At 38.6% G+C, this 18,845-nt stretch overlaps 1 protein-coding gene across 1 annotated transcript; it reads left to right on the forward strand.

The window, feature by feature from the left end:
- The first annotated feature begins 730 nt into the window (after positions 1-730).
- Positions 731-10,064, forward strand: LOC124290173 (dentin sialophosphoprotein-like). The gene is made up of 3 exons (XM_046726868.1): positions 731-795; positions 4,295-4,383; positions 7,972-10,064. Exons 2-3 carry the CDS (start codon positions 4,306-4,308, stop codon positions 9,037-9,039), a joined length of 1,146 nt encoding a protein of 381 aa, XP_046582824.1. The 5' UTR covers positions 731-795; positions 4,295-4,305; the 3' UTR covers positions 9,040-10,064.
- Positions 10,065-18,845: the final 8,781 nt, after the last annotated feature.

An 18,845-nucleotide genomic window follows, 5' to 3' on the forward strand; every position in this document is an offset into this window, starting at 1 on the left:
CGAAGTCAAGTCCACGATACACCTTATCCTTTCTTTGCTGAACTGGCCTCATGAAAGCAGCGTTAGCCATGAACGCCATTTGCGAGTTAACCACACTGTTAAAAAGTTAGCGGAGGTCCTTAGGTGTGTTAACTTAACGTTACGTTAACAGCCTGTTAAAAGTTAACAGAGTTTTGAACAACAAGATAACCCTCTGTTATTAGGTAACAGTCAGTTAAATGTACTTAACGGCTGGTTAAAAGATAACCGAGTTTTGAACAACCGGGCCCTCATATCTTAAATTTATTACAACCCAATCCTCATAGTAGTCAATGGAAACATATTCTACCCATCTGATTGTCATTAATCTATTGACATTATGATTATTATTTCGTTGACATCAATCCCATGAAGATCCGGGTTAGAACTGGTCTTCAGCAACCCATGCTTGTCCTCAAAGGCGTGTATAATGGGATCAAGTGCTCACTTGGTTGACACATATGTCATCGTATCCCAAATGCGTAGATCGATGTTCGTGATCGATGTCAATCACTTTATTGTCTAGTCCATACTCGATTATTTACGGACCGCCGCCATACAGCTTGAAAGTTGCTGAGTCAGACGTTAAACAAACAAAACCCCGAAAATTCGTATACTTGAAAGATCGACCCATTCCTCTCCTGCCTCATCACAAAAGCAATGACGTCACACAATGTGTCTCTTACGTCACAGATTTATGTGTATTCCAGTTGTTCTCGAAGGCGTCGGTGATCAGATTCATGTCAAACTCTGAACATTGCTATTCCAATAACAAAGGTATGTTAATCCGGATAAATACCTCGTATTTTGTGTCCAAGCTACAGTGGTGACGTAAAACATTAAATTTGTATGAAAACATCATACCTGTCAAGAAAGCAATAGTTTCACCACTCCTGTCACGTCGGTATCGGCGTCTGGCCAGAACCTCTTTTCATTTCAATGAAATTTTAACCATATTCTTTTGCGTGCATTCAATCGCTAATTACCTGTAGCTTTAGGTGGTTCAGTAATGTTGTCAGCCTGGTAAAGGTAGACAACCAGTTCCTACGTTTTTTCCCAATTTTTGGTAGTAAGCAAGTCGGAGACGGAGAGTATGTTTTCTGGTTTTTCCTTCCACATGAAATCGAACACCAAGGGCAGTATTTCACAAAGCGATTGTCCATCACTAGCTTGGTGGTGGCACACGATGCATTACCGCAATACATTACCGTGCACCATCCTTTCACTGTCAAATACACAGGATTTCACATTTATAAACAGTCAATGAACTCAATTATTAACCTATTAAATATATTATTTACTATTGTGTGGGGTGTATGTCGGGGAGTCACCAGAAGATATGACAGGCTCTATAAACAAGTAATGCACTTTTTTTAGGATCATGTTTAAATGCACTTTTTATAAGTAAACATCAAGTGCTTTTGGGGAGGATCGTTCCAAACACACCGCATGGGTGTGGTTATCAAACATATGATACGCATTAGGGGAGGGTCATTATTTAGTTCATTAAAACATTTTTTTGTGAACAGAGTGAGATATATTAATATTTTGATGATGATGATAATGTGTTATTTTGGTGCACATCCATTGACATGCTTCATTTTGAGAAATCAGACACAACAGTGATCAACGTCCAAAAGAAACAAAAGAAAACTTTATTAAATATTTTAATATGGATCAAGCTGGGATATAATTATAACTGAATTCTACCTTAGAAGATATATTCATCTTGCAATAACATTTATGAATGCATCCACCCACTGTGATATGTACATAATAAGCATCAATTTTCATTCAAAAATTACTTATATGACACTTTTGTCTATGACAAATAATAGATGATGATGGGGCAAGAAGTTATAGTGGCTCTGAAACATTGTTAAAAGGAATTTAGAAGTCACTAATCCATAAAAAAGTGTAATGTGTGCAAACTTTCGAGTGGTTCTATCTTGGTGTGGTTCCCTTTGCAGTAATTATCGGTGATGGTTAATTTCCATGATTTATACCTCTGATTGTACATTCTTGAAAATCATTAGAAAATTTTAGAAATACCATTGAGGATAACATATAACAGACATAATGAGGATATATAAAAGCCTAAAAATCACATCAGAGATCTGCATATTTTTAGTTTGGACAAGATATTTAACTCTACTTAACTTTATGAGCAGTCATAACCTTCATAATAATCATAATAATGTAACAAGCAATGTTGACACTTCAAGATTCATAATATTAGTTTTGAGTAATTTCATAATAATTTGTCTTACACTGCTGATACCAAATAGATAAGTCATAATCTGGAGTATTCTTGAACAAACGTTATACAAGCATTAGTATCCTCACTACTGGTCTCTCACACTGAGATGCTGCTGGGATATCCCTAAAATGTCTTAAAACTATACTCATTATAAATGTGCAGCTCTGTGCCACATACATGATCAAAGGGAAGTCACTCCCATTCAACTCATAACTTGGGTTAGCTGCCCTAATCACATCCAAAGTCAGGACATTGATTTTTCTGCAGACTAACTTTTTGCTGATTCTACTGATGAAATCCATATAAGCTGAAGGGTAAAAGAAACTACACCTCTCCGTTGATATATATATAGCCTGCTTGATTTTTATTTGAAAGCATTATAAATTAGTAACATTATATCCAAATATGAACAGAACTGGCACTTATTCAGCATTCAGTACTTGTACATTGTTGTGTTTCTTAAACATTAATTTGGTTTAAAATTTTTACTAGTTTGGAAAATAATTGCATAAAACTCCATCGAGGATGGATATATTTGACATCCGAATATATTTGAAATTCAATAAACCCCTTTTTTCATTGAAAATTCATATTTTGAACATGTTAGATGTCTGGTCATTGTAAAATCATTTCTTACCGAAGTCTTCACTGACCCACTGTTTCTACACAAAATAGGTAATTTTTTCACTATACAGACTGGTTTACCTTTATAAATTTTAGTCTACCACAGAGTTATTTGCATGTTACCAGTACTGGTATTTAGATGAGAAACATGTTTCATCTGCAGCATTGCATCTGTGGTATGACTAATCTTCCAGATATTATAAAGATACAAATGACAAACCCATGAAGATTGGGTTAGAAATGATCTTCAGTAACCCATGCTTGTTGTAAGAGCCAACTAAAGGGGATCGGGTGGTCAGGCTCGCTGACTTGGTTGACACACATCATTGTGTCCCCATTGTGTAGATCGATGCTCATACTGTTGATCACTGACCATATGATTAGCATGTTTATACTAGATGCTCTTGAATATACACATGCAAGGGCTAGTCACTTATGACCTGAAAAATATACTGGAACATACAGTATGGCAGAAACCAGGGTTTTATGTCATGCAACAAATGTAGAGAATGGACACAGAAAAAAACCTTCTCTGCCTCATATATTGTGTTGTCAGTCTGGTTTTTTTTGTGGCCACAGCACACAGTTATATTGCAGCTTTTTCCCCACACAATCGGGACACTGATCACAGAGACTAATTTGGTCAATGGAGGATGTAGCACATGTGTCAATTTCTGTTACTGATATGAACTGGAGCTCATGTGAACTAAGGCAATAGTATTAAGTGTTGATCTGAATAATACCGTTCAAAGTTAAATCTAACCCTCTTAATAACCGCCATGGAAAAGGAAACGGTAGCAGTAGTAGCAGTAGTAGTAGTAGTAGTTGCATTAACAGTTGTAGTTAGGAATAGAAGTAGTAGTAGTAGTAGTAGTAGTTGCATTAACAGTTGTAGTTAGGAATAGTAGTAGTAGTAGTAGTAGTAGTAGTAGTTGCATTAACAGTTATAGTTAGGAATAGTAGTAGTAGTATTAACATAGAGAATTTTAGTTCTACCTTATAATGGGGCCAGAACAAGCCCTGAGAGGTACCAAACAATAAAAAGAAGATGAAACCCCGAAAATTGTCTATGTTCACCAAATAGCATCTTCTAAAATGCCAATCAAACAAGTAGTAGTATTAGTTGTAGTAGTAGTAATAGTTAAGTAGTAGTAGTAGCAGTAGTAATAGCAGCAGCAGTAGTAGTAGTAGTAGTAGTAGTAGTAGTTGCATTAACAGTTGTAGTTGGGAATTGTAGTAGTAGTAGTAGTTGTAGTTGCATTTACAGTTATAGTTAGGAATAGTAGTAGTAGTAGTAGTATCAGCAACAGCATTAGTAGTAACAGTGGTAGCAGCAGTAGTAGTAGCAGCCGTAAATATTATTTAATTAACATATATTCTGTTTATTTCCAGATTGAAAAAGAATGTCTCCATCATCAACATTGTTATTGTGTTTTGGTCTTTGTTTTTTCATCATGGATAGCATCCCTGTGTCTGCATGGGTGAGTGTTTCCATTTACATGTACATATATAGGATAGGACAGTTAGGGAATTGTGCACAGCCTTGTAAATTTACTGTATGTATAAACATATAGTAGGGCTGGGACGATACACTATGCGATACATATCGCGATATTTTACCTGTGATACGATGCGTATCACAATACATACACCTTGAAAGAATGACACGGTATGTTTAAGATAATACTGTTTTGAAAAAAAGTTGTGTATCGATACAACAGTCCACGATACGATAGCTGTATCAAACTTAAATGTATCGTGATGCATGGATGCATCGGTGAATCGTCCCAGCCCTAGTATATAGTGAGGGTACGAAGTATCTCTGCACAGGTGAGTGTCTCTACTGCATGCATATAGTGAGGGTACCGAGCATCTCTGCACAGGTGAGTGTCTCTACTGCATGCATACAGTGAAGGAACCAAGAATATCCGCACAGGTGAGTGTCTCTAATGCATGCATATGGTGAGGGTACCGAGCATCTCTGCACAGATGAGTGTCTCTTTTGCATGCATAAAGTGAGGGTACCAAGCATCTCCGCCCTGGTGAGTGTTTCTACTGCATGCATATAGTGAGGGAAGCATATAGTGAGGTACCAGTAAAATGAGCATCTCCACACAGGTGAGTGTTTCTACTGCATGCATATAGTGAGGGTACTGAGCATCTCCACACAGGTGAGTGTTTCTACTGCATGCATATAAAGAGGGTACTAAGCATCTCTGCACAGGTGAGTGTCTCTGCTGCATGCATATAGTGAGGGTACCAAGCATCTCCGCACATGTGTTTCTGCTGCATGCATATAGTGAGGGTACCGAGCATCTCCGCACAGGTGAGTGTTTCTACTGCATGCATATAGTGAGGGTACCGAGCATCCCTGCACAGATGAGTGTTTCTACTGTATGCATATAGTGAGGTACCAAGCATCTCTGCACAGGTGAGTGTCTCTACTGCATGCATATAGTGAGGGTACCAAGCATCTCCGTACAGGTAAGTGTTTCTGCTGCATGCATATAGTGAGGTACCAAGCATCTCTGCACAGGTGAGCGTCTCTACTGCATGCATATAGTGAGGGTACCAAGCATCTTCGTACATGTGAGTGTTTCTGCTGCATGCATATAGTGAGGTACCAAGCATCTCTGCACAGGTGAGTGTCTCTATTGCATGCATATAGTGAGGGTACCGAGCATCTCTGTACAGGTGAGAGTGTCTACTGCATGCATATAGTGAGGGAACCAAGCATCTGAGCACAAGTGAGTGTCTCTTTTACATGCATATAGTGAGGGTACCAAGCATCTCTGCACAGGTGAGTGTTTCTACTGCATGCATATAGTGAGGGTACCAAGCATCTCTGCACAGGTGAGTGTTTCTACTGCATGCATATAGTAAGGGTACTGAGCATCCCTGCACAGATGAGTGTTTCTACTGTATGCATATAGTGAGGTACCAAGCATCTCTGCACAGGTGAGTGTCTCTACTGCATGCATATAGTGAGGGTACCAAGCATCTCCGTACAGGTGAGTGTTTCTGCTGCATGCATATAGTGAGGTACCAAGCATCTCTGCACAGGTGAGTGTCTCTATTGCATGCATATAGTGAGGGTACCGAGCATCTCTGTACAGGTGAGAGTCTCTACTGCATGCATATAGTGAGGGAACCGAGCATCTGAGCACAGGTGAGTGTCTCTATTACATGCATATAGTGAGGGTACCAAGCATCTCCGCACAGGTGATAGTCTCTACTGCATGCATATAGTGAGGGAACCGAGCATCTGAGCACAAGTGAGTGTCTCTTTTACATGCATATAGTGAGGTACCAAGCATCTTTGCACAGGTGAGTGTCTCTACTGCATGCATATAGTGAGGGAACCGAGCATCTTTGCACAGGTGAGTGTCTTTATTGCATGCATATAGTGAGGTACCAAGCATCTTTGCACAGGTGAGTGTCTCTATTGCATGCATATAGTGAGGGTACAGAGCATCTCCGTACAGGTGAGAGTCTCTAGTGCATGCATATAGTGAGGTACCAAGCATCTCCGCCCAGGTGAGTGTCTCTTTTGCATGCTTATAGTGAGGGTACAGAGCATCTCCGCACAGGTGTGTGTCTCTACTGCATGCATATAGTGAGGGTACCAAGCATCTCAGTCCCGGTGAATGTCTCTACTGCATGTATATGGTGAGGGTACCACTGCATGAATTTAGAGAGGATATGCAGCATGTCTGCACAGGTGAGTATCTACACTCCATACAGGAAAGGATATTGAGGACGGTGTGTGTCTTCACTGCATGTATATGGAAAGGAGATTGAGTCTGTGTGCACAGGTGAGCGTTGCTACTGCATGTATATGGAAAGGATATCAAGTATGTCTGCACAGGTGAGCGTCTTGAGTGCAAGGTTGTAGGGAGGATAACCAATCTGCAGGGGTGAGCATCAGAACTGTATTTATATACAGGCGATACCCAATCTGCACAGGTGAGTGCCAGTAAATTTACTCTGGTTCTTTATTTTACTGAACTGTCCAATAGTTAAGGTTTCGGTACACTTACAGAATACCGGATACCTAATTATATACATTCTGTTGTGTGCGTGAGGCTCCTATATATAGAAGAAACAGAGAGTGCGAGCGATCCAATAAAAATACGAATTTAAGGTAAAAAATAAGGTTAAAATCGAATTCCTCACCTTACTTCCGGTTTAGGAAACCTAAACTGGGGATTTTAACAGCATTCACTGACGTAAACAGAGTAAAAAGTAATCGTGTGTTCAAATTTTATTCAAATGCATGCTGGGAAAGGAACTCTACAGTGTGGGAACACTCTGATGGTAAGTGTTTTTTGATTGGTAAGGTAAGGTAGGTAAGGCTTTTAAATAAAGGGGGGTACCCCCTTTACCCCATTATATTACCTTTTTTAGCTTTAATATTGTTTAATATTTAATATTTAATATTGAACGCTGCTTCAACACAGCCTTCATTTATGGCGTGCCGTTGCTAAGGAAACAAAACGGAAGTGCGCAAAAATAAATGCGCAATCAAAATAGAAATGGCGGATAGGTATCCGGTATTCTGTAATCCTGCCAAGGTTTCATAAGAATGAGTAAAAATTTGCCATTTCTTTTGCCATAAGTTGTTGTTATAAAAAGTAATAGGTGAATTTCTTCACTTCATGATCATAAATATCTAGTCTTATTTGCACAGGTTATTTTATCAACTGCATCTATAGCTAGGATGTCTAGTCCATCTGATAATTATGTTTTTGTGCATAGTGATGGTTTTAAAATATACATGGTAAGTGTCACTCCGATTCAGATATTCTGTCTTACAGTCACTACACACAGTGCCATGACGTGATAGTTCAGAATTCAACCAGTTTGAACTGAATTCTGTTTTCGCCTTTCTTTCACTTACAACTTATTATTATACATTTTGAAATGTCTTTTGACTCGTATATATCATTATAGTACTATCATTTAAATAACTGCATTAATCATTTAGCAAAATGATTTTTCATTCACCACTGTCTGAATTGTCGTAGTTTAGGCTCTGTCATTTAAACATTCCATGTTTATGTTTTCAGCCTACACATAAAGTTGAGAGATCAAGATCTTTCTCATCAGATCCAATAGAAGATGATGATAGAGATGCACTAAATGCTGCTGATTCGTCTGACACTGTGAAGAGCTCCAAGTTGGATGTTATCTCATCTGATCCAATTGAGGATAAAGGTTTAGTCTCACCACTAACTGCTGGTTCATCTGAATCTGTAGATAAGCCAAACGACATGGACACATCAGTCTCATCAGATCCAGAAGAGTATGATGATAATTCAGATGAACTAATTGCTGCTGATTCGTCTGACACTGTGAAGAGCTCCAAGTTGGATGTTATCTCATCAGATCCAATTGAGGATGAAGATTTAGTCTCACCACTAACTGCTGGTTCATCTGAATCTGTAGATAAGCCAAACGACATGGACACATCAGTCTCATCAGATCCAGAAGAGTATGATGATAATTCAGATGAACTAATTGCTGCTGATTCGTCTGACACTGTGAAGAGCTCCAAGTTGGATGTTATCTCATCAGATCCAATTGAGGATGAAGATTTAGTCTCACCACTAACTGCTGGTTCATCTGAATCTGTAGATAAGCCAAACGACATGGACACATCAGTCTCATCAGATCCAGAAGAGTATGATGATAATTCAGATGAACTAATTGCTGCTGATTCGTCTGACACTGTGAAGAGCTCCAAGTTGGATGTTATCTCATCAGATCCAATTGAGGATGAAGATTTAGTCTCACCACTAACTGCTGGTTCATCTGAATCTGTAGATAAGCCAAACGACATGGACACATCAGTCTCATCAGATCCAGAAGAGTATGATGATAATTCAGTTTCAGTACATTCTGCTGATTCGTCTGACTCTGTGAAGAGCTCCAAGTTGGATGTTATCTCATCCGATCCAATTGAGGATGAAGATTTTAGCTCATCACTCACTACTGGTTCATCTGACTTAGAAGTTGAAAAGTATAAAAAACCTAAGAAGTCTATCAAACAAGCTGCCAAAGAAGCCGAAATCACTGGGAAGATTATCAAAACATTAACGGTTGTTAAACTGGACAGAAAAAGCACACAACAGTGAATAAGACATCTGCTAATACAGACACTGACAGAAGAAGCGGATGTTTGATACTAATGCATGTGCTTTAAAAGTTTACCCTTGTCCCATCGTACAGATATATCTTCCCAATGTATTTTGCGTCCAGGTACGCTGACATTTATTTTATGAATCATTACGAAGTTATCGTAAGTCAGCTATATTGTGTGTCTGAAGGGCAAAGTAGATGGAAAACATTCCCATCATATTCTGAATACCAATCGAACAAGAACAGAACATATAAGATATACGGGTATACAGATAAATTGACAGATGCCATGTCATTCTGATCTTTGTCTCCGCACAATGAATGTACAATGTATGATTTACTTTTCATTAAGATCATTAACTAGATCCCAAAGTTTGGCTGTGACCATGCAGTTGCTTCACATCACTGTTCTATTCTGAAATCTGATGCGAGCGCTTAAACTCACAATCGACATGTTCAAGTACTGAACATAGATCGCTTATGCAAATGTCCTTGAAATTGTATAGACTGGTGAGTGAGGAACATGCTTACTTGAATTGAATACAATTTTTGTCTAATTATTCATGATTCCAAACATGTATTTACACAGTCCTCTTGGTAGCAATAGCTAATCTAAACAAGCCGGTTATTCTGAAAACGTCCATGTGATTAGTGTGTGGAATGCAAAAGGGTCTTGGAGCGTTAGATTTGCTGCTATAGCATTTGAAACCAGTTTGATATAATTGATAACATCCACTGAGACACGGTATTAATGACCAATTAGGAAAAACGTATGTAAGCAGTTATGTAAAATAGTGAGGGGATCAATGAACTTGTAGTATTCAAGGATTTACCTCACCTGGTATGAATATTGGAGTGATAGAGACAAAGGAAATGGTTCATCGATTTACTTCATTGAACTAGCTATATGTGGTCTAGCGCACTGTCCTTGAGTCTTCACGTTCTGCCTCTCAACAAGACCAGGTTCACATGAACAGGTAAGACGACCTCATGATGTCCATTTTTGCTGATTTTATACATAGTATCAGGGATCACTATATGTTCTTGAACGGTCATATCACTGAGCCTTCATATCTCTCCACCGTTTACCCAAAGCTTTAACTCATGATTACGTATTCTTTCTTACTATTGTAGATGTACTGTAAACGTATTATATTTCGCGCGAAAATAAGTACGTTTACAGTATTTTCTAATAGTCCAGGAGGAGAATCTCAAAAGGGGCCTAGAAATAGGATTTCGTAGCCTCCCCAGTACTGATTTTGTTTGACACTATTTTCAGTTAGTATGATGTCTTGGGCTCATGAAAAGGCCTGTAATACTCTCAGATTGTGGTATCAGTTTTTTGTTACAGGCCATTATATGTGGTGGGGGTCTGCGAGCATTTTCGTCACATTTGGTTTGCTGCCCGACAACACCTCAAAGTTAATCATTAATAGTTTTACTACTATCAATCTGATCACTTTCATTTTGACTTCTGTGTACTGCTAAAGGATGTAGAAATTATTTGACATAATTTTGTTTTGAAAAAAATATCAAAATGGCTGCCATTATGGCCGCCGTTTTGTTTTGTCGTCTTTTGCCTTCTCAGCACTTAAATCTACATAAAAATGAATACCGAATGTTTCCATTTGCATCCAAAGTTGATACTTTTGATGTGTTTTGACGCTTATTTCTCCTAGAGTGATGGCTTGGGCACAAAACAAGTCATTTGGTTGGTCATGTCGTGGTAATTTAATGTTTTACAGCTTATTCTTTGAGACAGGGGTATTTTAGCGATTCTCCGACTTTTAATGGAAATGTGTGAGAGTGATTTATTTAATGGCAGTTAACATTATATTTTTGTTACTAAAACAAGTTGTTTTTGTTTTCTCTTTACTTATAGAGTGACGGCATATTATTAGGAATGTTTACCAAGAATTCAAAATGGCCGCCAAAATGGCCGCCATTGTAGTTTAACTACATATACTTAGTGGAGGACTAAATTTGTACTGATATGAAATCCAAACAAATCATTTGGTGTCTAATGTTTAATACAGTATAGGAATAGAGCTAAATTTCAATGATAGGGTCAATCAAAGCTTCACACTCCTAAAATATTTGATGACATAACATTATCCCAAAGGGTTTGAAAACCATGCTTCATGGCAGATAACTACGTATAAGCTTTGGTTGTAGGCATTCAAGTTGTTCTATCAGATAACTCTTAATCACTTTTGATACATCCATAAGCTTGCATATAACCCTCCTTTTCAATTTCTTTCATTTCATATGTTACATCATGTCACAATCGGACCTGTAGCGATCCCGGTTAGAATTGATCTTCAATAACCCATGCTTGTCGTAAGAGGCAACTAACAGGATCTGGTAACGTTGTCAGGCTCGCTGACTGGGTTGACACGTGTCATCGTATCCCAATTGCACAGATTGATGTTCATGCTGTTGATCCCTGGATTGTCTGGTCCAGACTCGATTATTTACAGACTGCCGCCATATAGCTCGAATATTACAGAGTGCGTAAAATTAAACTCACTCACTCACTCCGTTCTCAGTTTCAAGGTGGAAACATTGACATCACCATGCCTCCAAGGAAGAAGAAGGGTGAACATCTAATTTATAAAGGGGCCAATGCGTTCAAGAAGTTCATCAAACATGGGTGGGGTGATTCTCAAGAAATTGTAGAAGGACTCATGATCATCAAGGCAAATTCAGTACAAATTTAGTCCTCCACTAAGTATATGTAGTTAAACTACAATGGCGGCCATTTTGGCGGCCATTTTGAATTCTTGGTAATATGTAAACATTCCTAATAACATGCCGTCACTCTATAAGTAAAGAGAAAACAAAAACAACTTGTTTTAGTAACAAAAATAATGTTAACTGCCATTAAATAAATCACTCTCACACATTTCCATGAGAATTGCCAAAATACCCGTCTCAAAGAATAAACTGTAAAACATTAAATTACCATGTTATGACCATACAAAATGACTTGTTTTGTGCCCAAGCCATCACTCTAGGAGAAACAAGTGTCAAAACACATCAAAAGTATCAACTTTGGATGTAAATGGAAACATTCGGTATTCATTTTTATGTAGATTTAAGTGCTGAGAAGGCAAAAGACGACAAAACACAATGGCGGCCATAATGGCAGCCATTTTGATATTTTTTTCAAAACAAAATTATGTCAAATAATTTCTACATCCTTTAGCAGTACACAGAAGTCAAAATGAAAGTGATCAGATTGATAGTAGTAAAACTATTAATGATTAACTTTGAGGTGTTGTCGGGCAGCAAACCAAATGTGACGAAAATGCTCGCAGACCCCCACCACATATAATTGCCTGTAAAAAAAAACCTGATACCACAATCTGAGAGTATTACAGGCCTTTTCATGAGCCCAAGACATCATACTAACTGAAAATAGTGTCAAACAAAATCAGTACTGGGGAGGCTACGATTTGAAATTTTTCAGCTGCCTCCTCCTGGACTATAACTATTAACACTCAGATAAAAGGTGAGAATTTATAGTGAGTGAGTTAAGATTTTAAGTCACAGAGAACTAATAGATGTCACCTTCTTTATTATGAGGAACCCGATGTTTCGGAGTTAATTCTCACTTCTTCATCATGTTCTTTATTCACCTGATGAAGAAGTAAGACTATTCTCCGAAGTATCATGTTCCTCATAATAAAGAATGTGACATCCATAATTTCTCACTTTTATGTGTATCACTTCGAAATGCCTTTCGAAGACTTTAACCCTTAGATGCTTTTTGGGTTCGGTTTCATGCACTTGAAGGCAGTCATGCATTAGTGCATTGCGTTTGCTTGTGCCTGTATTTTTTAACTTGTCAATAACTAGGGACTCGTTATGAAACTTACTAAAACTATTTTAATTTTTTTTTTCCCCATGCACAAAAAATTGCTTCTCTGTTCGTAACCTTTCAGTGTATTGACTGCGTCTCCCACATTGAAAATAAATAAATAATTCGTTCAAACGGGTTATGAATAAGTGAAAATCAATAAACATAAAATATTATCAATATTTTCTACAAGCAGAACGATGACAAATCGTGTTATCAACTAGCACAATTTGATCATTAAACAAATTATCTCTATTCCCCACAGTATCTGAAGTCAATTATGTAGGGTTGTTAGCCCGTCGTCAATAACATTCTTTTCATGTTCGGTATAAGATCTGATTTCTAAAGGTAAGCACTATTGTTCTCTTGCAGGAAGGGGGAAGTCGGGTGGTGGGTGTTGATGCCTAATTAACTCATTCGGGTGACAAAATATCAATAGTGTAAAAAATACACTGGATACTACGTTGTATCCACAAGTAGCATAGGGTATTATAATTGAGATCTTTCTTGTTAATCGTTTGTTATTTTAACTGGTTGAGAGATTCATACATTGTTGGCAGTTTAATTAAGGTTAATATGTTAAAAGTCTGTAGACGATACACAGTCAAACCGTTCCTTAGTTACGGGAACTTCATTAACTTGTTTGGTATTTTCGGGTATCTCTTCTTTGTAAATTTTCTGGTGTCCCCCGCCGTGATATTGCTGGAATATTGCTAAAAGCGGCGTAAAACTAAACTCACTCACTCACTCACTCACTCTTTGTAAATGATAAATTGCATTACCAGATGGGGCATATTATTTTTTTTTAGCTTACCTAACTGCAACTCCAGGAAGCTTAGGGAACGACTATATGATTTTATGGGGAAATGGAGGAGGAGATACTGTATGAATATGCATGAAGGGATATTTTTTTTAATGTCATAGCTATGATATTATTAACGAAAATAACCTTACGTCAATGTGTTTGTGTTGCTGACAGTTTCTGGTTGATATATGCGTATTTATTTCCATACTTTATTGGGTTTGTAGGACAGTATTTTTTCGTCCTCCTACTTCCTGGCCGTCTGAACGCTTTGGCCAGTGAGTCGCTTGCGTGTGGTGTGAGCATCTTTTTATCTTTAAATGCCGGAATAGCTATTACTGAAGCTTGTTTCAACACATGAGGGGTACCCCAACGGCTAAAGTGTTCGCTCGTCACGCCGAAGGGATCACGTTCAATTCCCCACATAGGTAGAATATGTATAGCCCGTTTCTGGTGTGCCCCGCCGTGATATTGCTGTAATATTGCTCATAGCGGCGTAAATTACACTCACCCACTCCAACCCATGATGATATTTGGTTCGTTGATGTTCGCATCTGCTTGTCGTTAACAATCTATACCAAAACCGAAAGTAAAATGAAATAACATTATTTGTTTAAAATAACGGGGAGGAAGATAGAAGATAGAAGAAGAAGAAAAAAAATTAGAACGAACTATAAGTGGCCAGTACTTAGCAATTTCCATTCATCACGTATGTGTATTTGACACTTGTCCAGTAGTCTGGTAGTCTGACATAAATGTTCCAGGTTTGTTTTGTTTGATTTTTGTTTTGACCTTGACTTGACCTTGCACTTCAGCCATTCCCTGAAATTCTCAATTTAAACTCAATAAAAATATGCTTTCGGTTACAATGTCCCCTTACCAAAAAGCGACCTAAGAGAAAATGACTGCTAACCCTACTTATACACGAAATCACTATGCAGAACGGAATCAGATGTAGTCCTCAGAATTTCTGGAGACTGTATCAACATCAGAACTGTCAACAACGTTTCTATAGGGCAGTCGAAGTCGTTGATGTTTACTGCTGTTTACGACAATACTGTGAATGACACTGTTGTTTCAGAAATATTCATTCTGCTGAGTAGAACTGATGAATGTTCAGAAACATGAATAGCCAGTTCTTCAAGGCAAACTGTCTTTACTTTGAGAGAATGTGTTATTTTGTAAATCATTGAATTACACTTTTATATGCGTTGATGCTTCCATGTACATAAAATCTTCCCGTTGACATACGGTGCATGTATATAATATAATATGTATAATAAATAACACGTATGTTGGGCTTGCAAAGTTACCTCTCTGACTCTCTTATCACTCTACTTTGTCTTGTTATTAAACGAAGATAAAGATCTTCTCCAAACATAGTTACAATAAGCCCCACCTCCCTCTTGCTCGTCGTAAGAGGAAGTTAGGTGGCGTAGCCCAGTGGCTAAAGCGTTCGCTCGTCACGCCGAAGACCGGAGTTCGATTCTCAACATGGCTACAACGTATAAAGTCCATTTCTGGTGTACCCCGCCGTGATATTGCTGGAATGTTGCTAAAACCTCACTCACTGCGTAGATCGATAGTCATGATGTCAATCACTGGAAGGTCCGGTCCAGACGAGATTATTTATAAACGGCCGCCAAGTAGCTGGACTGTTACAGTGAAATAAACTTTGACATGGTGGTGGACAAGAGCATACGTACGCCTTTTGCTACTCAAACCACGCGGACAGTTCAATGAAGACCCCAACATGAAAAAATAAATAAAAATGACTATTTATTTCTCTATTCATTGTACTGACAAATAAAACAACAAAAGTATTTTTCTTTAGTACAATGAACGTGTCCCAACTCATTCCGATGACATCGAATGTATCTAGTGTTAATTAGTTCAATAGGAGTCATGGCGATTCCTCTTGACAGGAAAAGATGTATTGGGTTAGAAGGATTAGTGTTAATGAGGTGTCGATGTATATCGTTCGATACAAGATACAAGCCACTGAAGACAACAGAAATGACTTAAGGTAGTGATGCTGTAATGCATAATTATCTGTCAAAATGAGAATCTATCATTCACTCTGTAAAACACAACCCTTTGCTATAAAGATCAACCTACTCTCTGTAACTTAATATTGTATAAAATTTAATAAATCATGAAATTGTATTTTATGAAATTCATTTTCCATACAGCAGCCACAAGAGCACGCCCGTGTTTCATGTATGTAAGATCGATGTTTTGAACGTTCCTGTGAGGCAAAACCATTCAATGGTTAGACAAATGTTCACCCTGAATATCATCAGAATAGTGACTGTTTTTCCCCGTTTTTTGTTTTCAAATTTCGCTTAATTGTTCGTTTTAGTCAATACATTTGACGTTACTGATCTGTCAATCGTTTAAGTCCCGCAAGTAGAAAACAACCCCAATTAAAAATAATTTCTTAATGACCGTCATGTCGAAAACCCCAATTAGTAATTAAAAAAAAATGTAATTAGAAATTCAATTAGTAATTTATAAACAATTATTTTCATATCTTTAAGAAGAAAGTAGACATAGACGGACAAAACGTGCAAGGGCCGAGGACTTATACTACTCAACGTTTTACAAGGATATAGTTTTGATAATATCTAAAGTCACCCAACAAATGGCATGCAGACATAGGCACATGGAAACCTGTGATGTACGGTGACAGAATCGCCGGACATCATTATCAGAAAGCATGAAAACATTTGCTGCAGAGGATCGCAACAACCGAATGAACCTAAGCCCTTATCCAGACTGCGCCAAGGCCGCGAAGGTCCGGGTTAGAATTGGTTTTCAGCAACCCATGCTTGTCGTAAAAGGCGACTAACAGGATCGAGTTGTCAGGCTCGCTGACATGTTTGACACATGTCATCGTATCCCAGTTGTGTAGATCGATGCTCATATTGTTGATCACTGGATTGTCTGGTCTAGACTCGAGTATTTACAGATATAGCTTGAATATTGCTGAGTGCGGCGTTAAACAACAACAACCAACAACAACAACAATCCTTCACTTCTTGACCGCCACCACTCCCTGACAAATAAGAACTTTACCACTCTTGCAGTGGGTGATCATCTCCATGAGACAGGTCTCGGAGGGCATTCTTTTGCATCCCACCTACCCGATATCCCAGGCAGGTTTGGATTCTAACAAAGATTATGATTAAGCGTTCCTCTTTAGTGGACATATTTGGCTACGTTGGAATCCTAAGTATTCCATGGGATATGGGAGAAAAGTAGTGAATCACACCCCTGGTCCGTCCAATTATCACGGACCAACGTAGCAAAATATGTCCACTAAAGGGGGACGCTTGATAATAATTTGGGGTGGGATCAGTAGATTTTGAGAACCAACCTCTATGTCCTACAGCGTGCGGGGCACAGTGACAGGAATGCACTACTGGATGTGTTCGTGAGACATTGGCGCAATCGGACGGGGAATACTCTTCATGGACGATAACGCATGATTTCGATTTTACATGGTTGTTAATGCATACTTAGAGCAGGAGAACAGCCCGGTCACCAGACCTCAACCCCATCAAAAGACAGCCATGTGGATCGAGCTGCAGACTGGTCTCTCACGACACCCCGTCCTTTCAGCAAAATCCACAGGAACTCGGCAATGCTCTTTTTGAAGAGTGGAACATTCTTCTCCAGGCAACCACCAAACGCATATTATATGCACGAGACGACGGAGCCAGGGTGTGGTTACATTAAATGTATCACAATCGGGCTCCTGGATTATTATATTTTACTTTTGACGGGTCACCTGATTAATTATTGGTCACGTGTGTTTGCACTGTTTGGCACATCATTATAACAACGAATATCTGTTCATTATACATGGCTTCACGCAATATTGTCTGACTATTCCACCAAATGAACAGTGTAACAGCTTTTGAAGTGGTGATCCTGACTAAACTAAGACCCGTGAAGATCCGGGTTAGAATTGATCTTCAGCAACCCATGTTTGTCGGAAGAGGCGACTAACGGGATCGGTTGGTCAGGCTTGCTAACTTGGTTGACACATGTCATCGTATCCCAGTTGCGTAGATCGATGCTCATGCTGTTGATCACTGGATTGTCCGGTCCTGACCAGACCTATTTAGCAGACCAACCATACAGCTGTAGTATTGATGAGTGTGGCGTTAAACAACAAACAAACCAAACATTAAGTAGCCGATGCCAGTTATTTTCTTTCTGCAATTGCATAGCGTTCTCCTAGCAGTGTGGGCTTTTTAATCAAGATATTTTGGTACAATTAATGATCAATAGAATGTATATTTCTCGTCAGAGTTAATCCATCCTGAACCATACATATTACATGTTCGATTCTTAAATCGATCAGCTGCTTGCAAATGAAGGAAATTAATCAATAATGTCACAAATACTCAGGACCAATTATATTTGCTAAATGGGTCGGTTCTACGTAACTTAGCTTAGAACGCAGATAATAACCAGGCTGTTTAATAATCAGTTGTTATCTTATACTTGTAACATCAAGGTAAAATCAATCCTCAGCAATCCATGCTTGTGAGAGGCGATTTACTGGATCGGGCGGACAATCTCGATGACTTTTGTTGATGCAAAACATCGTATCCAGTTTTGTAGATCGATGCTTAAATATGCGGATCCAGAGCGTGCGTGCGTGTGTGTGTGCGCGTAGGGTGTGCCCCACGTCCTGAAAGTTTATTAAATGACCATTGAAACTCTTTCTCAAGAGTGTGCACCCCCCCCCTTTCGAAAAGCTCTATCCGCCCCTGTGATGCCCATGATGTCAATCACTGGATTGCCTGGTCCATACCCGGTTATTTACTGTCCACAGAAGAGTGATTTTGTAAAAAACTTGAACGAAGAGCCGTTGTTTAATCTGTGCAACTATACTCTCCCAAAAACAAACGCATCATGAAAATACCAATTTCATGTAGCAATGAATTAAAACGTGATTCATTTTACAAAAGGTTTTGCTCTGTTTATGAGTCCTGTGGTGTTTATGTTTTGAAACATCACAACAAAACGCACCATCCGTAAAATACCCGTATTTAACAGCATGATTTTCAATTTCGGCGTTTAGTGTCACAGAATACACAATTCAATGCACGTGAAAGTTGGGG

Source organism: Haliotis rubra, unplaced genomic scaffold, assembly GCF_003918875.1.
Source record: "Haliotis rubra isolate DU_JTF1 unplaced genomic scaffold, ASM391887v1 Scf459, whole genome shotgun sequence".
Classification (NCBI taxonomy): Eukaryota; Metazoa; Mollusca; class Gastropoda; order Lepetellida; family Haliotidae; genus Haliotis; species Haliotis rubra.

Coding starts and splice junctions, on each gene's coding strand:
- LOC124290173 (XM_046726868.1), top strand. CDS start 4,306: ATGTCTCCATCATCAACATTGTTATTGTGTTTTGGTCTTTGTTTTTTC. Junction 4,384..7,971: donor GCATCCCTGTGTCTGCATGG/GTGAGTGTTTCC, acceptor TTATGTTTTCAG/CCTACACATAAAGTTGAGAG.